The sequence below is a fragment of the Aulostomus chinensis genome, chromosome 3, assembly GCF_037954235.1.
Source record: "Aulostomus chinensis isolate RoL2024-O1b breed Wild chromosome 3, RoL_Achi_v1.0, whole genome shotgun sequence".
NCBI classification, from domain to species: domain Eukaryota; kingdom Metazoa; phylum Chordata; class Actinopteri; order Syngnathiformes; family Aulostomidae; genus Aulostomus; species Aulostomus chinensis.
In genome coordinates, this window is record NC_141322.1 from 12,267,938 (window position 1) to 12,293,432 (window position 25,495).

At 41.9% G+C, this 25,495-nt stretch overlaps 1 protein-coding gene across 1 annotated transcript in view; it reads right to left on the reverse strand.

Moving 5' to 3' along the window:
- The window catches only part of synpra (synaptoporin a), a 29,163-nt gene extending 5,126 nt beyond the window's left edge, over positions 1-24,037 (reverse strand). The window contains exons 1-2 of the mRNA XM_086198686.1: positions 23,892-24,037; positions 23,697-23,762 (exon numbers count right to left, since the gene is read on the reverse strand). Of these exons, the coding sequence (XP_086054812.1) occupies positions 23,697-23,762; positions 23,892-23,909 (84 nt within the window). The 5' untranslated portion in view covers positions 23,910-24,037. The remainder of the gene's footprint in view (positions 1-23,696; positions 23,763-23,891) is intronic.
- Positions 24,038-25,495: the final 1,458 nt, after the last annotated feature.

Sequence of the window (25,495 nt, forward strand, 5' to 3'; positions counted from 1 at the left end):
TGATGCATCTTGACAGTTTTAGCTGAAGTCACACAGAAATTAAAACTATTCTTTATTTCAATTGACATCTTGATAATTTCACCGTACAGCAAATTTATCATCAACGCAAAGGCCACATCAGCACTTGGGTGAATGAGGGAGTGAAAGAGAGCACTATCGAGGCTCCCTCCATTGTCACCTGATGATGACCTCATCATCATGCTCAATTAAAGAAAATAGAACTCCACATTCCTCCCTCAGGATTAGCTCCTGGTCGAACAATAGCACCAGTGACTTTCCTGTGACTAGAGTGCACTCGACAGGCAGAGAATCTTAACACTTTGTTAGCATGCACATGTGTAGCAGTAAGAAAACCTCTACAAATAAAGCATATAAACAAGGGCAGTCAGGTCAGATTAAAAAAAAAATCAAATTTATTATTTGCTGAGTAATTAATTCATTGATAAAAATAATCACATTCGCGTATATTTTTACGAAGGAGCATTAGGGAGGAGGGGAAAACATCGAAAGGACGATTTTTTTTGTCCTGATGCACTTCAAGAAAAAAGATGAATTGTCAAGACTGAAGTTGAAAACGGGAGGGATATAGTTTTCCATTCTGCACTGTGAGAAGAACGTGGAAATATCAAGAAAAAATGGAAATATTGACAATAAAGTATATCCAGCTAGAATAATCTTGACATTTTAACACCATATCAAACAGTGCATGACTGCCCCTAAAAAAATGCCCTTCGTAGGTCAATTAATTCAACTAAATAAGATACAGCGACAAATGTCAAGTTCATTCTCCAAATCTCATCTTTATTCTTGAAGTGCACAGTGAAAAGAAAATCTTCCTCTGCTGAATTAGTTCAACTTTACTCTCAACTCTTCCACATTTGCACTTGACATTTCGATTTTCTTCTTTTAAGAGCATAATGAGGAAAAAACATAACTTTGTACTTTTGACTTTATTCACATTCCCTCTTTTGTCCTAAACGTTTTGACTTTTTTTTTTTCTCAAAGTGCACGATGAAGAAAAAAAATCCCCTGCTTCTCACTTTTTTCCCCCCAATAAGTCCTGGTACCAACACACACAAACACAAAGAGACAAATATTACAACTTTATAAGAAAAACTGATTTTATATTAACAGAAAACAAGAAATCATCACCAAATTTATCCATCTATTCTGTTCTATTCTATTCGATTTAATTCCCAACCAGTATTTAATGACAAAAGCATGAACTCTCTGCCTGTATGTCTTTGGCTCGATAACTTATCCAGTCGAGTGTTCAGTTTGAAGTCTGCTGAGGGTAAATCCTTTCCTGCTGAGGTCGTGTTTGAGCAGGAACATCCAGGTTGTTGACTAAACCTGTCAAAAGTCATTGAAACTGCAGTTCGGTTCAAAAGCCTTCAACGGTGTGGAGGAAAACACCAGCAGGCATTGAGGCAATCAAATGAACAACAAAAGAGTTACGATTTAGGAAAGTCAGGTTTGACTCCAGCACCGCAGGAGGGTGCGATAATTGAATATGTCTTTTATTTTGCTATTACTGTTCATTAACCAAAAGAAATTAATGTGTTGTTATATTACATCAAATATAATCTGATGGATAAAATGATGAAATTGCATGTGCAGGTGATTACAACTCCACAGAGTAACGCTACCTGTAAACATTTGATTTACGCTGCCGTTATAACAGCTATCTGATAAAGTAAGACAGAGTTATAGGGCTGGTCTGACAAACAAACAATCAACAAAACCTCAGAAACATCATATGCTGGAAAAATCTCTAACTAGGATGAAAAACCTCAACTTACCGGTGCAAATATAACCATGCACATGGAGGAGACTCTTCGTCATGCAGGGCTCCCAGAAACACTCAGATGACCAACACAAGCAGGAAGAAGCTGTCAGTGTATATGGCTCTGTGTGTGTGTGTGTGTGTGTGTGTGTGTGTGTGTGTGTGTGTGTGTGTGTGTGTGTGTGTGTGTGATATTCTATCACCACTTATATGAAGGGAGTCTCCTATGAAGCAAGGAGATACATCAGGGCAAAGATGATATTTTTCATGTAAATACTTGTTCAGTGAGCAGGGAATCAAAGGTATTGTGATGTGAAGTGTAATGAAAGTACTAAATAGCATGAGGAAATATTAGGAAATATAAGTACAAGACTTTCCAGTTTGTTCTACTACTGCACCATCATACTATCCATCATCGACCATTATAACAGAGAGTGTTACACAGCTGACTCAAATGAAGCTATAGACATATTTAATGAACAACTCACCTCGCAGCACAAACTATTTTCTAGACATCAGTTTACGACTGTCACTACAGGCTAATTGGAGGTTACATTCTGGAAATACACTGTCAATATGGGTGCACCACTGCAGACAGACAGTAGAACGTTCATTACAAACACATCAAACTAACAGCTTCCTATATTATGAGCCTCAGATCATAATATAAATGGGGGGGGGGGGGGGGGGGGGCTGGAGCCTATCCCAGCAGCCTTCAGACAAGAGGCAGGGTTCACCCTGGACAGGTCACCAGTCCATCACAGGACCAACACATAGAGACATACAACCATTCACACTCACAGTCACACCTACGGTCAATTTAGAGTATCAATCAGCCTCGTCCCCTCTTGATGTCTTTGGACTGTGGGAGGAAGCTGGAGTACCAGAGAGAACCCACACAGGATCAGGGAGAACATGCAGACTCACACAGAAAGATCCTGTGCTGAAGCCAGGGACTCAAACCCGGAACCTTCTTGCTGTGAGGCGACAGTGCTGACCACTGCACCACCGTGCTGCTGAGCCTCAGATCAGCTTGGTCAAAGGGCTAATTCCTCCTGGTGCTGCATGTGTATAGAGCCAGAAATGTGTTCATTATGTACAGCTCTTGAAGCGCCATACAGAGTGACTATGAAATCAGAATTCAGTTTGTTGTTTTGATTTATTTTTTGTTTGCCAAAAGCTGCTGATCACCTCTTAGCGGTTGGTTGCAGCGCAGGTTGCAAAATCCTTCCACCTTTATGTGGATGGGTCTTAAGCCATTGTTTCTTGTCTTTGCCCAGGTTGATGTGATCACATGCAATTGTTTATCCACCTGTTAGCAGAATTTGATGAAAATATTGAAGAAATCATGGAAGATAGTAGAACTCTGGTTGGAGGTCGATGCATGATGTGTCCATGGAAGAGGTGCTTGACTTTCTGATAATCTATATTGACCTTGAAAAAATGTGTCAATATTCTGCAATACCCTACAAGTAGAAAGAGCTTTAGTCCTTCTGTGTGATAACAGGCTGCAAAACAAGCTGACAGCACTGCCTGGAAAGCTGCAGATGCAACTAGTGTGAAGATCTAAACTCCCAGAAAATTACGGTGCATGTTCTCTAATTTAAGATTGTGACATTTTCTACTTCTGGTCATGAACTATTACTTTCCTACTTCATCTGCATTAGAATGGAAGGACAGCACTTTTTTCAGGCTCAAACCGATAAACAGGCCTCTACTCTGATCACCTAAGCGTGAAACAAACATGATCACATCGAACCGTCGAACACCCTCTGCACTTAATATGCTCTCTCAGCACAGTTTTCTATATAAAGATCCTCTAGCCTCAAGAGTTCTCACAACCATGATCACCATAATCAGACCTGACGCCTGGTTAGCAGGAGCCTCCCCTCTCATATTTCAGGCAGCTGGACATGCAGAATGATGGAAGCTGGGGGGAAGACGTGGCTCCTCACTCTCTGGAGGGCACTGTTCAATAAACTTCTGCTTTGTTACATCATACATGATTATGTATCAGTACACTACTTATCGCCATGCTGGGAATATGCATGAAAAGTTCATTCAAGTATGTGTTAAATATGTGCCAGAAACACAAGAGTGAGTCATGTTATGGTTGTTTATGCCTGCTGTTTAAGCTGACAATAACAGCTACATGTGTTAATCTTGGCACATAACTAACATGGAATCACTGAGGTTTTAGCAAAGGAACGACAACATGTCCACACCAACGATATTCCTATGAGTAGAATTGGTTTCAGCACAAGATCCTCTGGGTTAATCCAAGCCATTTGCATGAATTGGGCCAAACTGACGAAGGATTGTTTGTGTTTAAGAGGAACGACACTTCTGGTGTTATGGCAATGCTACTGTTAATGTGAATTTCAAAAATCTACCATACAAGAATGTTGGTATTTAAACCTCAAATCCAATGCATTAAATCTGTATAAAGCCAAAATAAAGTGTGAACATTTGCAAGCATTCGCTGCTAGACTTTGCTGCTAGCGGGAATGGTTACTGTGCCCGGCTGCAAATGTTGGAATAATTTGCTGATGTGATAGGAACTGTTGGAGAATTATGATATATTTCATGTTTAACTATTACAGGGACTGGTAGCAGTTAGCTTGGATGTTTCTATAGTGGTTAACATGAACATATTAGCCCTGTGTGCAGCCTATGCTAGCTGTCACAGGACATCCCTCTTCTGATAGTGTCTTGCTTTCAACACCAACAGACCAATTTGTCAACCAGTGAACATCTGTCCCATTTTAGCATGAGCATGGTGAGATGTACTGGCAGTCATGTAGACAACAGCCCCACCTCCTCGCCATCAGCGCAGATGTGCCTGCAGTGGACAAACGTGAAATACACCATAATTCCATCCATCCATTCATTCATTCATTCATTTTCTACCGCTTATCACTTATGGAATAGAAGCTGACCGAATCACAGTTCTTCCTCAGAACCCCGTCTTGTCTGATCACTCCTTAATTACATTTGAATTTACTTTAACAAATTATATTCTACCTGGGAAAAAGTCCCGCTTCAGTAGATGTCTATCTGACACTGCTGTTTCTAGATTTAAGGAGCTTATTCCAGCAGAGCTTGCTGCCACATCTTGTAATAATATATTGGGCAGTTATGCTGATTTCACCCCCTCGCAGGTAGACTATCTTGTGGACAGCACTGCAGCAGCACTCCTTGGGACACTTGATGCCGTAGCTCCCCTGAAGAAGAAGGTTATCAACCAGAAAAGAATAGTTCCCTGGTACAGCCCAGAGCTGCGTGCCTTAAAACAGAAGACCAGACAACTGGAAAGGAAGACACATTCCAGCCAGCACGAGGAAGTCCACCAAGCCTGGAAGGAGAGTTTATTAATATATAAAAAAGAACTCCGTAATGCCAGAAGCGCTTACTACTCGTCCCTGATAGAAAAGAATAAGAACAACCCCAGGTTCCTCTTCAGCACCGTGGGCAGGCTCACCAAGAACCATAGTGCTGTTGAGCCATGCATCCCCCCAACTCTCAGCAGTAACGACTTCCTTTCTTTCTTTACTGAAAAGATTGTGAATATTAGAACGAAGATTGCCAGTAATGGAGGACAGACTACAGTCCCCATAGAAGCACCTCCCAGACTTGGTGCATACTTGGACAGCTTCGCCCCCATTGACCTGTCAGAATTAACTTCTGCAGTCGGTTCCTCCAAGTCAGCCACTTGTCTGCTGGATCCCATCCCGACAAGCCTCCTTAAGGATGCCTTCCCTCTAGTCAACACTTCTATATTAAATCAAATTAATCTTTCCTTAGTCACAGGTTATGTGCCACAGGCCTTTAAGGTGGCTGTCATCAACCCTTTACTTAAAAAACCTTCTCTTGACCCAGATGTGTTAGCCAACTATAGGCCAATATCCAACCTCCCCTACATCTCCAAGATCCTTGAGAAGGTTGTCCTGGAGCAGTTACATGAACATCTGCACAGCAACGAGCTCTTTGAAGCCTTCCAGTCTGGATTCAGGGAACACCATAGCACTGAAACAGCACTGGTCAGAGTCTCGAATGATCTTCTTATAGCTTCAGACAGAGGTCTTGTCTCTGTGCTTGTCCTTTTGGACCTCAGTGCTGCATTTGACACCATCGACCACAGCATCCTGCTACAGAGACTAGACCATGACATTGGGATTAAAGGAACTGCCCTAAAATGGTTTAAGTCCTACTTATATGACAGGTTTCAGTTTGTTAATGTTAATAATGACCATTCGGAGTATAGCAGAGTTACATATGGTGTACCACAGGGTTCAGTTTTAGGACCGATTCTCTTCACTCTTTACATGCTCCCATTAGGTGACATAATCCGGAAGCACTCGATCAACTTCCACTGTTATGCAGATGACACACAACTTTACTTGTCGATGGAGCCAGACGACACAAGCCAGTTTACTCATCTGCAAGACTGCCTGAAAGACATTAAATCCTGGATGTCTTCTAACTTCTTAATGCTCAATTCAGATAAAACTGAGGTAATCATTTTTGGACCTAAACACCACAGGGACACACTCTTGAATCGGATCTCTACTCTAGATGGCATCACCCTAACTTCGAGTACAACTGCAAGGAACCTTGGGGTCATTTTTGACCAGGACCTTTCCTTCAGCTCCCACATAAAGCATGTGACTAGGACCGCCTTCTTCCATCTTCGAAGTATCGCTAAGATTAGGAATATCCTTTCCCAGAGTGATGCTGAAAAACTGGTGCATGCATTTATCACTTCTCGGCTGGACTACTGCAACTCTCTCTTGTCAGGATGTCCTAAATACTCTCTAAAGAGTCTCCAGCTGGTCCAGAACGCTGCAGCGAGGGTTTTGACGGGAGTTAAGAAGAGAGAACACATCTCTCCCACTTTAGCTTCTCTCCACTGGCTTCCTGTAGGATCTAGAATCGACTTCAAAGTCCTTCTGCTAACTTATAAGGCTCTCAATGATAAAGCTCCATCCTATTTGAAAGAGCTCATTAGTCCCTACTGTCCGACCAGAGCACTCCGCTCCCAGAATGCAGGTCTTTTAGTGACTCCCAGTATCAATACAAACAGACTGGGAGGTAGAGCTTTTAGTTACCGGGCTCCTTTACTGTGGAACCAGCTCTCTCCATGGGTCAGAGAGGCAGACACTTTAACTACGTTTAAGTCCAGGCTTAAGACCTTCCTCTATGACAGAGCCTTCAGTTAGGACTGGTTCAGGTAGCTCTGAACCATTGATAGCTATGCTGCTATAGGCTTAGACTGCTGGGGGACACATCAGGTTACATTGAGCCCTTCCCTCCTCTCCTCTCCTCTCCCCCTCTCTCCTCCTCTCCTCCCTGCACATTTTACTTGTTGCACTTTGTAGTTTGGCCTTGGTGTCTCGCAGTCTCTCTGTGTTTCCACAGATCCACCGGAGCCCCAACCGCCGCCTGCATCGCCCCCCCCCCCTTATTCCCTACTGTTACACCGGCCTGTGCTACCCTTCCATGAACAAGTCTGCCATCCAGTCCCCCATCAAGCTGGCTTGCTCTCCCTGCCTCCCCTTCCATGAACAAGTCTGCCATCCAGTCCCCCATCAAGCTGGCTTGCTCTCCCTGCCTCCCCTACCAGAAGCTTCCTTCTTCAGCTGTTATTAACATTTCCGTGTTTCCCACATTTTGTATTGTAAACTGTTTTCTTGTCCGTAACAACATCTACTGCACGTCTGTCCGTCCTGGGCGAGGGATCCCTCCTCTGTTGCTCACCCTGAGGTTTCTCAGATTTTTCCCTGTTAAAAGGGTTTTCTATGGAGTTTTTCCTCAGTCGATGTGAGGGTCTAAGGGCAGAGGATGTTGTTATGATGCCATGTGAAGCCCTTTGAGACAAACTGTTTGTGAAAACGGGCTATACAAATAAAATTGCCTTGCCTTGCCTTGCCTAAGAGGTGGGGTTCACCCTGGACAGGTTACCAGTCCATCTCAGGGCCAACACATAGAGACAGACAACCATTCACACTCACAGTCACACCTACGGTCAATTTAGAGTATCAATCAGCCTCGTCCTCTCTTGATGTCTTTGGACTGTGGGAGGAAGCTGGAGTACCAGAGAGAACCCACACAGGAACAGGGAGAACATGGAGACTCCACACAGAAAGATCCTGTGCTGGAGCCGGGACTGGAACCTGGAACCTTCTTGCTGTGACACCACTATGCCACCCTGCCCTCATACCTTCTGGTGTTTTTTTTTCATCCATTTAAATTCTCAAACTTAAATCTGGGGGAACCTGCATTGATCAGCTTATCTCCCATGTTGACTTTTTTCCAAGAACATTATTGTAATGAGTACCATAGATAATGCCTCATCAGTGACACAGATTGCTTCATATGTTTTATCTTGGCAGTGTGTGCACATTATTTTGCCTACTATGAAATCACGTCTTTGCATTGACTTTGAATGTAACCCGATGACTACTTGCATGAATCTCATTTGACAGTAACATGCCTTCACTTTTTCCAAATCATATTGTTAAACACAAGATACGGTTCCTCCTCTGCAGCTGATATGATGGGTGTCTCACGAAAATGACTATAATTACCTTCTTATACAACACTTTTTAAAAGCTACTGTGTTTCACAAGGCGGCAAAAGAAATAGACAAGTTATCATTTAAACAAACCATCAAAAACAAAAGAACATGAGCATCCCATTCATTTTTAACTTTCAGGCTGGGCAGCCTATAATTATGATGCCAGTGCTCAGCTGCTTGGTAACATGTCAGACATCTGCCAGTTGCATCTTTAGTTTCACTATCACCGAGGTGCATTTCATTTCAGTCATGTGAAAACACTATGAAAAAGCAAAGCATCACTCTTTGACTCTTCATAAATTGAAGTCTGGCAGCATGATCCTCTGTACTTTTAAAGAGATAACATCTCAGAAATATTCAGGCCAATTAGCCACTGTAACCACCATGTTCCTAGAGAAATCCAGCCCCCATTTAAAAATGGGTTTTAATTCCATGCCAATAGAAATTTGATATCAGCATACAAAAAATGACGTGATCCCTTTCTTTGCCTCCAGAAATCCAATAATTGCAACAGAAAGTGTATGTAAGCCTATTTCTAGTAGCAAGGCTATGATTTATCATAGAAAACCACTTTGTTAAAACTTGGGGAAAACTACGATATCTTCTGTACAACATTTTATTTCATGTACCCTTTATGTGTTTATACAGTAACTACATGGACTATAAAAAAAGAAGAAGACAAAGTCTCTGGCACCGAAAGGTGAAGCCAATGTGGCTGTGCGTGAGAGCTGCATCCTCTCTAATGGGGATAACAAACAAATCAATGTCACTTTATAACCCGATGCAAAGATGACATGTGAGAAAACTCTCCACACCAGCAGGTGGCAGTAGTCTGAATCTGTTTATCATTCCAAAAAAGACCCCAAGAAACCAAAAAAGCTTTGATCTCTGCCTTTGATGTCAGAGTTTAAGTGAATGTGCTGATATAAAGTTTTGAATATTTAGTGGTGGGCAATTTAATAAACAACATTTTTCATACTGTTAGGAAAAGAAAATGTGAGGAATTAAAATTTACTTTAATCAATTGTATTTACGGCGGCACACAGCAAGAAGGTTCCGGGTTCGTCCCCCGGCTGGAGCACGGGATCTTTCTGTGTGGAGTCTCCATGTTCTCCCTGTTCCTGTGTGGGTTCTCTCTGGTACTCCAGCTTCCTCCCACAGTCCAAAGACATCAAGAGAGGACGAGGCTGATTGATACTCTAAATTGACCGTAGGTGTGACTGTGAGTGTGAATGGTTGTTTGTCTCTATGTGTTGGCCCTGTGATGGACTGGTGACCTGTACAGGATGAACTCTCGAATTTGATTGGTCAAAGCTTCTCGAGCTGAAACCAGCCTTGCCAACAGATTCTGTACTTATATACAGTATCTGTTCATAGAGATTACTTTTGGCCAGATGCAATAGCGCCGGGCAGAGAAGATTCAAATGTTTCTTAAGAGACTTCTGATGGAGCCAGAGGAAGCAGCTTCAACAGAGTCTGTGGGTGCGGCTCCATTTGACCCAGAGTTTTTGTCATCGTGGATGGGGTCTTCACCTCAACTGACCAGAGTGTCTGTGGCAGGGAGTTGACTGCTTGTGTGGACATCAGCAGTGAATGGAGGTTTGCAGACTGTACACATGTCCACAAAAAACAAATTGAAATAAATAAATAATTTAATTGGCATATAAAATACATTTTTTCTGCAGTACCAAATCCTCCGTTATTTCTGGCATCTTTGCTGAGAATCAAGCTGAAACTCATCGACTGAAGGTAAAACAGGAACTGTGAATGACTACCTCATACAACCCCACTTCAATAAATCCGAAAGATCCTTTTAAGTGTGGATCAGACTGAACCATACTTAAAGGGATATTTCGGATTAAGGTGGTCAGAACCATTCAGGCTATGTTGAATCTGCAGTTACATACAATTTGAAGGTAAAGCTTGTGTGCTGAGTTGACCACAAGACACAGAAAATAAAGAAGTGAGAGTAGCAAGATGTGTTGTTTAAGAGAATTACTTGACAGTTTGAGAACATTGTGATATCCGATAAAGATATAAGGCCCATGTGTACATAACCATTATATTTCTTCCTATGGAAAAATGCCCATAATCTCTAGTTTACCTGCATGTTAAAGTGTACAACTGGAAACACGGCAAGGAATTCCTGCATTAGAATAGAATCCACACAGAGTAGCACACGTGTGTCTGCTCAGTGCCCACGCATTAAAAAGCACTACTCAACATATGCAGCTAAATTATATGCAGCTAAAAAGTCGAGTACATACTCTACATGCACGTGGTGGCATGTGCTTATCTGAACAAACAAATGGATGAAGAGAAGTGACCAGAAGAGGGGGATAATAAACACTCCCTCTTAATTATCACAAGCATCCCCAGATAAGTATCGCTCCCTCTCTCTCCGGCAGCTGCCTCCTCTCCCTGTGATTTCCTCTCTGGGTTTAGCCCCTCTCATTTCTGGCTGCATCGTTTGAACAGGAGAGCGTGGCATTGTAGAAGGAGGGTGGGTGCTAAGCCCTGAACCCCTGTGTGTTTATCTGCCTCTCCCAGCTGGGCTCCTCGGGGAACAAGAGATAGAAAGGAAAAGAGAGAGAGGGAGAGCAACAGCACAAGAAAGAGAGTCTTGGGTAGAGGAATAAAAAAACATCTGCAATACAAAAAATCCTCTGAAACATCTCCTTGTTTGCCCTCATCTCCCTTAACATACATGAAACGCACGGGAAGACCATAACTTAGTTGGCTCTGCAGAGGAGGAAATGATCGCAGAGGTCTTTGTCTTTTTATTGTCTGCAGGGTTACGCAAAAAAAATATAAGACTGATTTTCACCAAAGTTGATGGAGAAATGAAGTAGAGGCCAAGGAAAAGCCCACCAAATTGAGGGGTAGATTAATTGGTGCCACCAACAACAGGGCAACGATGCTAATCTCCTCAAGACACTGCTCTCCCCGAACCACAAAAAATAGAATGATTTAAAAAAAAAATTTTAATCAATATTCAACATTTTTTGCATGAAAATGAAATCACACGGTTTGGGGTATAAAAAAAAAATAGATCACCACCCCTTCACTTGCCTTTGTGTCTCAACAGCTCTGGGGGCTAAACAGACAGGTGTGCGTAGCACTTCATCAATGGCCTCATCAAGTTATAAATGTCTGACATGAAATTAAGAGCCAATTTCCTGAATTCTTGTCTGATAAGGTTGATTTATCAACCAGAGCAGCAGGTAGGGCCAGAAAAGAAGCACAGAGGCAAAGAAGAAGATAGAGGAGGAGGAGGAGGAAGTCTGCAGCTGCCCAGTCTGGTTCACACATGGGTCTGATTTAGTTGGCCATGCATAAAGATGCATGCTCACACACGCAGATTGGGCAGGTATGCAAATCAGGCTGTGACACAATCATTTGTAAGCGCATGAATACTGAAGCTGAGTCTCGGGTAGAAACAAAAAAAATTGTGATCCTAGACCTAAAGATTTATGAGAGCTCACCAAAATGAACTGCCTTTAGTTCTGCTCTTAAATCTGAAAGATGGGACATGAGACAAACAAATCAATCAAACTACATGTCAAACAAATGTCTACGAAAGACGGTTTCTGTCACATTTGGTCATTCTTTTCATGCTTGTGCTTGTTCATTAGTCTGTTATTCATGATAGAATTAAATCAGTGACTTGATGCCATAAAGAAGGCACACTGGCTCCCATGAGTGAAGGGAACTGTGGATAAGAATGTTTAGAGAAGATGTTCTTTTGTAACTGTGATTTTCTGTTTCACACCATTAAAAAAAAAACCTCTACTGTCATAAACATATGACCTCGATAACCATCTCCCTCCCCAAATTGCTGCAGTGCTCTGGTTCCACATGACATCACCAGAACAACATATCAGCACCTGCATCCACAATATTTGGCATCATTTGCACAGACATAAGAGACATTTAATCTATCGGTACACAGTCCACGCTTAAGCCTTTCTCAGGCACTCAATGAAATACTTGGAAATTAAAAATTACAAAAGTAGAGTGTCCGTCCAACCATCCTTCCATTTTTTTCCACTTATTCCTGTTAAGGGTCATTGGGGGGGGGGGGGGGGGGGCTGCAGCCTATCCCAGCAGCCTTCGGGCGACAGGCAGGGTTCACCCTGGACAGGTCACCAGTCCATCACAGGGCCAACACATAGAGACATACAACCATTCACACTCACAGCCACACCTACGGTCAATTTAGAGTATCAATCAGCCTTGTCCTCTCTTGATGTCTTTGGACTGTGGGAGGAAGCTGGAGTACCAGAGAGAACCCACACAGGAACAGGGAGAACATGGAAACTCCACACAGAAAGATCCTGTGCTGGAGCTGGGACTTGAACCTGGAACCTTCTTGCTGTGGGGCGACAGTGCTAACTACTGCACCACTGAACCACCGTGCCACCAAAGTAGAGTGTCATTAAATTAAAATAAAATTTTTATGTTGAAAACCAAGATCATAGAAGTTACCATACATGGTTCCTCCTCTGTCTACAGGGCAAAACATTTTCTAAAAACGTGTATATATATATATATATATATATATATATATATATATATATATATATATATATATATATAAGAAATACACATGTAAACTCAAAGGAGCATTTATTTTTAACATTTTTTTTTATGGAACATAAATAAAATAAATATTTATGTATATTTATGTGTATATTATAGGTGTCTGTTGAAGTTAAGTCTGTAGTTCCTTGCTGGATAAAGGGCTAAAACACAGTAGCAAGAAGTCTTCACTTTTTAATTTAAATGTGTTTAGATTGTTGTCTTTTGGTTGTAGCGTGTTGAAAGGTTTGGGAACATTTACTTTATATTGTATGTAATTCACCTGCATATGTAACAAAATTACAAGAATGTATTTGTTCAGGTGTTCGGCACAAATAATGAAATCCATCCATCGTCATCTTCCGCTTATTCCTACACATTAAGGGTTGCGGGGGGGCTGGAGCCTATCCCAGCATCAATGGGCGAGAGGCAGGGTTCACCCCGGACAGGTCACCAGTCCATCGCAGGGCCAACATAGAGAGACGAACAACCATTCACACTCACATTCAAACCATCGGTCAATTTAGAGTATTCAGTCAGCCTAGTCCCCAAATGCATGTCTTTGGACAGTGGGAGGAAGCCAGAGTACCCGGAGAGAACCCACACAAACACGGGGAGAACATGGAGACTCCACACAGAAAGATCCCGTGCCCAAGCCGGGACTCAAACCCAGAACCTTCTTGCTGTGAGGCCACAGTGCTAACCACTGTACCACCGTGCAGCCAAATAATGAAATATTTGTTACAAATTGTTTTGTTGCTGAAATTGATCAGGCACGTCATGGCCTCTATCTGAATGATTTTCCACCGCTGAGGATGGATGGAGACATAAATGAGCCGAAGCTGGTGAGGATTATGAAGTGGCTTCAGGCTTGACCATCAACCAGCCCAAACCTACACACGCAGTCCGAAAGAGGAGAAGGGTTGAGGGTAAAATAAACACAAAAACAAATGGAGGAGCTGCTGAAACAAGAGAAAGAGACAATAGCGTCAGAGGAACCGAATGCCGAGGATCATGTGACATGCCTGAGGAGTTGAGAGTTGTACTTACTGATGAGCTGCACTTGACTTTTTCCTATCTCTGCACAGATGCCACACACACACACACACACACACACACACACACACACACATTACGTCGACCTGCTCTATTGACGATGATCGTACCATAACCGTATCAAGCGGATGCCTCAAGATGAGAAAATTAATGTTCAGGTCCTCTTCCTGCCTGACAAGCAGAAGAAGGATCTAGGACATTCTTTATGAGGACAAAAAGATAGAGATAAAACTAGAGAAACATTGAGAGAGACAGAGAGAGAGAGCGAGAGAGATGTCCCACTAATTTACTAAATTTAATGCTATATTCAATATCAACAATTTGTTACATGAGCAGAGCAGCTTTTTAGTATGAATCTATTTACCTTCAGCCACTCCTGGTTTCCCGGGTTCATCTCATTATTTTGCTGCTACTGTGTGATTTTGTGATCTTGGTTCTGTGTCGCTACTCTCACAGTGTCATTTTAGGTTGCAGCAAGCAGCTGTTTTCTAGAGAGAAAAAAAACCTCTACTAAAGCCACTGTAGCCTGTGTTCAAACAGACACAGTTCGTATTTAGATGGTGAACAAGTGGAGCATTTAACAGATGAAGAGCCAGATATTTTCATCAGATGAGAATGCTAAATGGAGCCAAAACTTCACTTCACAAAAAAACCCCACAAAGATGTTGCCTCCTTTCTGACAATACACACCCGCTTGCTCACAAAACACCAAAATCTATTTATTCACAGAAGTGTTTTTTTTTTTTTATTTCTCACCTTGCTCCTCCTCATTTTAGAAATCAAATCAATTTAGATTGTGGGCAATAAATTCTTTTCTCACTATGAATGTTTCACCTCTCCATTGTCAAAATTTGTCTCTGATTAAACAATTCTGAGTCCAAATTTCCATAAAAAAATGATGTTGATTCAGAAAAATGTCTAATTCTGAATGTTGGACTGAATGTCCATCCAACCATCCATTTTCTTCTGCTTTTTCCTGTTAAGGGTCGTGGGAAGGGGGGCTGGAGCCTATCCCAGCAGCCTTCAGGCGAGAGGCAGGGTTCACCCTGGACAGGTCACCAGTCCACCACAGGACCAACACATAGAGACAGACAACCATTCACACTCACAGTCACACCTACAGTCAATTTAGAGTATCAATCAGCCTAGTTGGACGGAATGTATATCAGCATATTAGCACAGTCAACTGCACACAGAACATGGCAGCTAAACCAACTAGCTGCCTCTTCATATGCATGTTAGTTTATATGTGGGTCGCTAACTATTTAGCATGTGTAGGCCTACACAGCCTCTGCTAGAGAAAAAAAGCAGAAGACAAAAATGTTTCTGTGATTGATTTCTTAGGGTATCTAAGAGGAGCAACGGATGGTCATGCAATGTAAAGAGCAGTTGTTGAAATGAAAATTAAGAAAGAATGAAAGAAAGAAAGAAAGAAAGAAAGAAAGAAAGAAAGAAAGAAAGAAAGAAAGAAAGAAAGCAAGAAAGAAAGAAACTCTGTTCCAAGTGTATTGATGTCATTTAATCAGGATGTCAAAACATTTCCTGTGGAATATTTTAACCATCCACAGAAGCAGTAAGATAAAAAAAAAATCCTTCATGTGCCTCAGGTTTTAACGTTACATACGTATACATATACTGTTACTTATGTATATTATTGGTTATTAGCTGGCGATATGTTGAAAATAAAATAATATTGTCCTGTGCATGTAGAAACCCGTGTGTGACAACAAAATATGTGACTGTATCAGCGGATACGTTTGCATTTGTATTCATACAGCACTTCAACTCAGCCACTGTATAAGTCCATGGTTGAGCATCATGGCCGCATGTGTACCTCAGAGTGTGTGTATAACCTCTTTGTGCATGTGTGTGTTTATGTGAGAGTTTAAAAAATATCTCACCCGCTCCACTCAGGCAGAAGCATTAGCCACAGTCCACAAACACACATAGACATACTTGCTCTGGCTGCGGCGGACAGTTTAAGCATAGTGCAGCAGTTAGTAGAAAACAAAATGACAAACGCACATTGGCAGCACACGTGAACAAAAAGATGCAGATATAAATTGGACTTTTACAAAACAATGGCAAAAAACTCCTAAGCTGACGGTGCTGTGGTCGGAAAATATATTCAATATAGGTTATGGGATTTTATTTTTATTCTGTTTGTAAATGTAACGTCCTCCATCCACAAGCCTTCATGTGAAAGCTGCCTGATCTTTGCTTTGGTCGCAGCACCACAGAACAAATTCAGGGGCTCATTTCGTGGTAGCTAATCCCTCCATGCAAGGGGGGCGCTTTGTGCCCTGCATAGCCCAGATTCATCTCCCCCTCTATCTCTCTGCTCTCTCTCTCTGTAAGCTCCAATGACCACAAGTAGGCAGAAAATCTCCGTTTATTTTTGTAACACTGTCCCTTCTTGGTGGCCTTCTTCGCCCTACAGGGTTTCCATGGCTACTTAAGTCAGGTGACCTAGCTGGGACCTATCCTGTGTACCCTGCGGTGACAGTCATGGCATTTATTAAGATGGGGGTACCCACAGGAAGTGTATTTCATCCTCACCAAGTGAGAGTCTGTATTTGCATGGTACTGGTTGTAAGCATACAGTCTAAAGAGAAAGAAAAGGATCTCCATTGTGGCGGTTCCTGCACACCAGAGGGGCTTTCCTTCATCTCGAGAAGGCGCTCTCATTTAAAAAAAAAAAGTAAATGACTGCAACCACATTATGTGGTGGTATGGCAAGTATCAATTTGGATCATTTTTTGCTGTGGAACTCATATTCCCTGGTTTAACAATGCCATGTGATGGTTGGTGGTGAGTAAGTCAACATAGGAGGCAGGTTGGGATAGTGATTGTAACCAATGACAACTAGACTTTGCAGCAGAGACGGGTGTTAACCATAATGAAGTGTTTTTGTTCTAAACTTGACCGGACCTGAACTAGAGACACACTATAACATTTTCCCATGGCAAATTTAATTTGAAGAAGCTGTTGTCAGTAAATAACTGGTATGATAATGTTTGTAGAGATAGGTGATTGTCAAGCTACTGACTTTCCACAAGAGGGCGCTGTTGTGTTAGAGCAATCTCATTTAAGATGCAGGAACTTTGAGAGAGAGGAAGAGGGAAGCAACTCGCCAATGATTTGGAGAGGATGGTGAAGATACAAGACACCATATTGCGAGATATTTCTGGAGGCATGAGACTCTTCAAAGTGAGTCTGTCATAGCAAATGACCACAGCTCCTGAGGAAAGTTCACCCCCTAAATCTGCTGGTTACAAAGAAGGGCACACCTATTACCTTACCCTAACCTTAGTGACCACATCTCTATGCCGAACCCTGTCCCAAGACCTGACCTAATTCTAACCTTGGTCTTCATACCTAGTCATGACCTTCAAAGAGCCCTTTAAAGTTCAAACAGCCGGCCGAAAATGTTCTCACAAGCCACAATGTCCCGATAGTGGGGTGTTGTGTCAAGGGGGTGTTTACACAAGAAAAGATAGACATGCACATGAGCACGCACACACACACACACACAGATTTCATGCAAACAACACGTTCTAACCCTTAAGACTAGCATTCTGGTCTTGCTCATCTTCAGACCACAAAAAACAAATTGCATATTAAATTTACACAACGGCGGCACGGTGGTGCAGTGGTTAGCACTGTCACCTCACAGCACGGCTCCAGCACAGGATCTCTCTGAGTGGAGTCTGAATGTTCTCCCTGTTCCTGTGTGGGTTCTCTCTGGTACTCCAGCTTCCTCCCACAGTCCAAAGACATCAAGAGGGGACGAGGCTGATTGATACTCTAAATTGACCGTAGGTGTGACTGTGAGTGTGAATGGTTGTCTGTCTCTATGTGTTGGCCCTGTGATGGACTGGTGACCTGTCCAGGGTGAACCCTGCCTCTCACCTGGGGGCTGCTAGGATAGGCTCCACCCTCCCTTCCCACAACCCTTAACAGGATAAGTGGAAGAACATGGATGGATGGTAGGATGGATGGATATACACAACATCCCAACTGAAATATAAATGCTATAATGGCATTAACATATTGAATGATGTTACAACGTATGTATCTGTGATTCAGATTTTTATCAGAGAGGGTGTTTATTTTGTCAAATCAAATTTTATAATCACCTAAACTAGTTTACTTTCACTCACTGCAATAATGCTGTTTACACGCATGTGTGAGATGTCACTGTATGTATACACTGCTTCAGGTTGTCTGTGTGCGTAGACACACTGTCTCCACACCAGTGTTCTGTCAGTTACAATGTTGGGTTGCCTTGTTTGAGCAGAAGTGTTGTCCAACAGGAGAAGACAGGTAAATCTTTCGGTGTCGGAGTCACAGATGGTGGAGCACTATCTCACTGGTCCTGCTCAGTAAAGGCCACAGAACCAGGAGCTCAACCACAACCACATGCACTCTGAGCCTTAAGATCACATCAGTGGAAAGGATGACATTGATAAATGACAACTTTGAGCTGTTTTTAAACGTGACCATTATCACATTTTTATTTTGGTTCTTTTATTTTATATTATGTGTGAATTCAACCTCCTGTTGTGAGAGTGTGACATGTTTTATTGTGATTTAATGGCAAGTATCACTCCCTGTAATCCTGAGTTTTGGTAGACACAGAGAGTGATTTACTGATGACCCAAGGAAGAAAAATACCACGATATGTGGTGCAAATTTTGCAGCGTTTTGAAACACATACACCCGTAAAACCCGTCATTATGTGTATGTGCGTCCAGGTTCTCACTTAGTCAAACTACTCAAACTTAGATGTAGGTTTTAGGGATGTTATGTGGCTGGGTGTCGTCAGTCATGGAATGAAATGTTAGATGAAACTCATGTAAATACCCTAACCAAAATATCAGCTTATGTGCAGTAATATTATTTGTGGAATTGGTCGTGTCCATGTCAAGGTAGCCAGTGATGCATACAAATGCTTTGATTTTTTTGTTCACTTGAAAATAATTCTTTTTTTTCAAGTCACAGTCACATTTCCCAAGGTTGCGTTGACAGACGCAGCTCACTGAGATTAAACTGATTAAACTATTGCAGCAGAAACACATGCTGGGGCAGCATGGTGGTGCAGTGGTCAGCACTGTCGCCTCACAGCAAGAAGGTTCCAGGTTTCGGGTTCGAGTCCCGGCTCCAGCACGGTATCTTTCTGTGTGGAGTCTCCATGTTCTCCCTGTTCCTGTGTGGGTTCTCTCTGGTACTCCAGCTTCCTCCCACAGTCCAAAGACATCAAGAGAGGACGAGGCTGATTGATCCTCTAAATTGACCGTAGGTGTGACTGTGAGTGTGAATGGTTGTCTGTCTCTATGTGCTGGTCCTGTGATGGACTGGTGACCTGTCCAGGGTGAACCCTGCCTCTCGCCCGAAGGATGCTGGGATAGGATCCAGCCCCCCTGTGACCCTTAACAGGATAAGCAGAAGAAGATGGATGGATGGATATATATGCTGCAGTTCCTAGTGCTTTTATATTTCACGATTGATAGATTGATGTAGAGATGTCTCTGGATTGTCATGTGGACATCTGGAGGTCTGTCTTTCTGTTAGTGGATAGATTTTGTCACTTCAATAGGGTCAAAGGATCACCATGATAGTCCTGCCTCTCCATGGCAGACCACTTCACCCTGTGCAGCTTACTTAACTCATGCTCCTCAATCAAACCTGGGTCCTTATGTGTTCATTTCATTCATTGAATAATTAAGTTTTTATTCTTTTCTCTGGACAAATGAATCAATTTATCAGAAAATAAAACCATTAATCTGCACTTTCAGACTACAATTTTAGTAGAACACTTACAGTAGCACACTTTCCAGTATATCTTAACACATACAACCCTTGTGACACATAACCTTTATCTATCTAGCACACATAAACACACTGTACTCTGTCCACCCTACGGCAGGCCACACCGAAGTACAGCAAAGTCTTGAGGATGACATCACTGGACAGTGGGTCAGTGCTTCATTTTGGATAATGGGGGGACCCTTAGTCATAAATGACACTCATGATGGACTCATTCTCTGTGACTCACCCGTTTGATTTGCGCGATGGTACAGGAAGATACTGAGTTGATACATTACTTGAAAAAGTGCACTGAGTGAGATGATACAGCCACAATGACGCTTCAGTGCATAAAAAATGCATGTATATCATTTGCATCATGTGCTCAATCAACTGTACAGTTTTGCTCGTTTTCTCTTCCCATCTTTGTTGGGCGTGCACACACACACACGCACGTACACACACGCGCGCACGCACACACACACGCGCGCACACACACACACACACACACACACACACACACACACACACACACACACACACACACACACCATGCAGTGAAGAGTTTGGGCACATCTCAAAGGACAGCTTCTGCATGAGTTGGTCCATGGTGGAGAGAAGGGGACCTTACAGCTGTTTGGAGCAGAATATGTCAGCCAGTGACAGTGTGCCAAACACACACACACACACACACACACACACACACACACACACACACACACACACACACACACACACACACACACATGCAATCATGTCTTGAAAACCTCCTCCAGAATCTCCTGCAGACACTGCTGATAATGAATCAGTCTACTTTTGTGCGGCGCTGAACAAAGATGGAAGAGACCACTCATACCTGCAACCCTCTTCACTGAAGGTAATGTGAGTCCACATGACAATCAGAACCCACAGTCATAGGTTCATTGTCATTAGCCAAGTAAATGTCAGTTGCTACTGAAGCAAAAGCCTTTGCTGCCTGGGGGGAGTGTAAACAAACCAAAGTGACAGACATGTGTTTCTACCAGAGTTGGAGTGTGCAAAGACATTTACTCTGGGCCTTTAGATAATGAAGCCGCCGCAAACACACAAAGTACTGAAGCTGACATTACTTATATGTTTTTTCAGATATTTCACATAAGATAATCTGGGCAGTGGCTGCACCTGAATATATCTATGGTTGGAAGGAAGATTTTGTTTGAAAGGGAGTAATAAAATAGAGGGGATTTTGGAAGGGTTGTTTGCTGCAAATTGACTTGAGTGACAAACATAGATATATATTGATGTCACAGCAATTTAAAGTGTCAGCAAAATGATCTAGAAATGTTTGTTTGCTTTTTTTCCCAACAGGATGAATGTCATGAAAGATGATGGACATCCCAAATCTTTCAAGACAATCCTGAAGTTCAAAGTTGTTGATATAATTTAAGGACAGCTTTCCTTTTTGGTTCTATTATTGTAACATTTCAATGTTACAAAGAAAACTTTCAGGATGTAAAGTTGATAAACCCGTAGGACCCTTTACAAGTCGTCTAAAAAAAAGAAAAAGCTCCTCATCTACAAGCTTTCCATTCCCAGAATGCTCTGAGAACATCCCTGCTGGTGTAAAGAATGATATCTTCTCAATTATTTAGCTGGAACAACAACCAGGGAAGATTCAGCAGGTTCTGAGGTTATTCAGTGGATCTCAGCGATGGCATGTTTCCTTTAAACAGTCTCAGAATGTTTCTGGAAATCCCAATGTCAGTTCCATACAGGTTAGGGGGATGTTACATGGTGGACACATTTAAAAGAAAGAGAATAATGGCATCCACTGTCGATCGGTCTACAATGTTCCTGGAATATCAAACACATCCTGTCTTCTCTCCATTCCCGGCGTCTATAGTGACATTACGAGTCAGTCGATAAAATTATTTGATTGGATTTTTTTACCCTAACTTTCTAGAATGTTTGCACAAGTTAAAGCAACATTACAGGAACTGAAGAACAACAGGAACCATTGATAAGACTCCCCAAGATATTACCCTAACATTCCGGAGATCCTGGATGTTCTGCCAAATAATCTCTTACCTAACCTCGACAGAAGAGTTCAGGATCATGTCGGAATGTTACAAAACCACCTCATCTGGATCAAACAAGGCCTTCTCAGCTAGAACGATGGTGTTTGGAAGTGACTTGATGGGAAAGAGCTGCAAACCAAATTATCCACGCGTGTAGGTTTGTCATAATTTGGCCTGTTTAATTTCTTTAATCTTTTTTTAATTTGAAGGAATAAAAGTTGCTCTCAAGAGAACAACACCATGTAAGAGGCCTTTTGCGTAAGTAAAGCCCAGAGAGAATTCTCTAAACTGCTGTACCAATCAGACTGAGGCAGCTGCGAGCTGGAATCAGAGACAAACAAATGATTTTGAGACCGTGAAGCTTCAACTCAGAATGAAAAAAAAAAAAAAAAAGCTCACCACCAGTGCAGAATAAATCAGAATACCTGGGTCATAATTTGAATTGTTTGCATCTTTATGAGCTCACTGACCAGCCGACCAGGAGAAAAAGTTGCCTCTCAAAAGGTCACTTTAATAACAGCGTAATGACTGTGTTGCTGCGGCTGATTCCCCTGAGGTGGTTGTGCACACGTCTGTGTATAAATGAGGAGGAACAATGTGCAACATTTACAAGATTGTGTAATTACACCTCAGTGAACATAACCAGGTTATCACTGGATCAATATGTCACAGGTGCAGTCCCAGATGCTGCCTCTCATCACACACACACACACACACACACACACACACACACACACACACACACACACACACACACACACACACACACAGCTATGAGAAGACACCAAGGGAGGTATGACAGAGTGTTATCTTCATCATACAGATGGTGCTTTGGATCATCTGCTTGGTCTTTGGCTTTGACCCACAAATATCACAGTGAATGTAGTCAAAGACACAAACAGCCGAGAGGGACGCGCAGGAGAACTCACCTCGCCACTGATGGTCGCGTCTTAGCTTGACCAGAATATTATGTGCCGAGCCGAAGTGATTGACGTTCAGGTTTTCTGAATGTCCAAATATTTATTTTGTTTATGGAGCTGAGATGTGCTCTGCTGCTTAAGGATTCTCTGCATATTTTAAACCATTTATAAAAGTGGGAAAGACAATCTCTCTCTCACTCACTCACACACACACACACACACATACACACACACACTCCCTATCTGTGCAAGCTGAATCCCCTCGTGGCTACAGTAATTTCTCCTAACTCACATCAAAGAAAATCACTTATCTCTTTTTGCCTTCAGGCTTCTCTGCGCTGCACAACAAACATGAGAAACAGACTCCAAACGACAGCCAGACACAGAGAGGTGGTTAAGATTTGATTCCGTCAAAGCTGGGACACATAGCTCTGATTGTTGATTCTTGTTATATCATTTCACTTCGGGTAAAATGGGACATGTTTTGGGGGGTGGACGAACGCAGGAGCGCACAGGACTGGCACATCCAGAAATACGCATGATTGGAAAGCCATCGCGTCTTACTTTGGCATGTGGACATCACAGCTATAAATCCTGACATAAACTTGATCCACTTAGTCACGGTAACATGATTCCAGCTGGTTTTCGGGGAATGTCCATCACAACAAACTATTCAGTTGCCATAGAGCAGACAGATGTGACTTTAAGTTGCAATAGCGAGCTGCGTGTCAAATATAAAAATATATATATAAAATATAGAGATTATTTTACAACCAAATATAATTTGGTTGTAAAATAATCTCACCGTACACACTCACCATACACCCCATATTATGTAATTCAACGTCGTATTTGCACTGCATTATGAAGTTAACGTGTGTGGGGGGAAAAGAAAAAAAATTCCAACTCACCCACTCCAAAACACGGATAAATCCGAGAGGTAATTTAAGCACTTGAAACGTCCCCATGGATGCGAGCTGCAAAAAGAGGGAGCAGAGAGGTGATTTTGTTTCCATTGGGCGATCAATTAACGATACACTAGTCAATTTAGATCATTAGGCACACATCTGGATCAAACTGTTCATGTCACTCATCGATTTACTGACCTGATTGGCGGTGTCCATCCCTGCAGGACTTTCTTACTTCTTTGATAGGATGTAAACAATCTCAACCCGCAAACCGAGACCCGATTGATGTGTCGCGCGTAACAGTCCAGCGGCTCTCGGCGCTAATCCGACTCCAGCCGGAAAGAACCGAGTTCGTTCACCACCACCACCACCACCGCTTCCCCCCCCCCATAAATTGGTTTGCCATGGAGACAGACAGGGATTGGTCCCCCGCGAGGAGTGACGCCTTCATTTTTTTGTCATTGGATGGAACTGATTTGTACTCATGTCAATCTAATTTCTTTATATATTTATCTTGATTTTCTCAGTAACCTCAAATGTGCCCTGTCAATGCTTTGCTAAATCAATAACATATTTTTGGTTTGCCACGTGATGTGATTTTGATTGGAATGAGACTAATCAATATCTTTCTTATCTGGACTTTATAATAATTTGGATTGAGGCTCACATTGCACACATTAAAAAATGTGTTTGTTCAAATTCTGCAATGACCTTGTAGGCTGTTGCTGCTATCACACAGTATAGTATAGTATAGTATAGTATAGTATAGTATAGTATAGTATAGTATAATAGAGTAGAGTAGAGTACTGTAGAATATAGTTTCATTTGCCAGAGTATAGGATAGTGTGATGCAGTATCGTATAGTATAATACAGTATAGTATCGTATAGTGTGGTGCAGTATTGTATAGTACAGTATAATACAGTATAGTATAATAGATAATAGTATATTATAGTGTGGTGCAGTATAGTACAGTACAGTATAATACAGTACAGTATAAAAGATTATAGTATGTTATAATGTGGTGCAGTATAGTATATTACAGTATAATACAGTATAGTATAGTACAGTGCAGTATAGAAAAGCACAGTACAATACTGCACAGTATAGTACAGTACAGTACAGTGTAGTACAGTATAGTACGGTACAGTGCAGTATATTACAGTACAGTATAGTACAGTACAGTATATCATGGTATAGCCCAGTATAGTACTGTACAGTACAGTATATTACGGTACAGTACAGTCTATTACGGTACGGTACAGTACAGTATATTACGGTGCAGTACAGTATATTACGGTACAGTCCAGTATAGTACAGCACAGTACAGTATAGTACAGTATATTATGGTACAGTCCAGTATAGTACAGCACAGTACAGTATAGTATAGTACAGTACAGTACAGTATATTATGGTACAGTACAGTATAGTACAGTACAGTATATTGCGGTACAGTACAGTATAGAATAGTACAGTATATTACGGTACAGTACACTATAGTACAGTACAGTTTATTACGGTACAGTCCAGTATAGTACAGCACAGTACAGTATAGTGTGGTACAGTCCAGTATAGTACAGCACAGTACAGTATAGTACAGTACAGTACAGTATAGTACAGTACAGTACAGTATAGTACTGTATGCTGAGGCTGGAGGAAAACTCTCATGGGAAAGAAGCTTTTCTGTCATTGTAGACAAATTATTCTTTGAATTTGACTCATCGTCTCTCTGAGCAGCACCCATGTCTCACTTACTGGTTGTGGCATTTTGGTCAGTGGCACTGTAGATATTATGAATACATA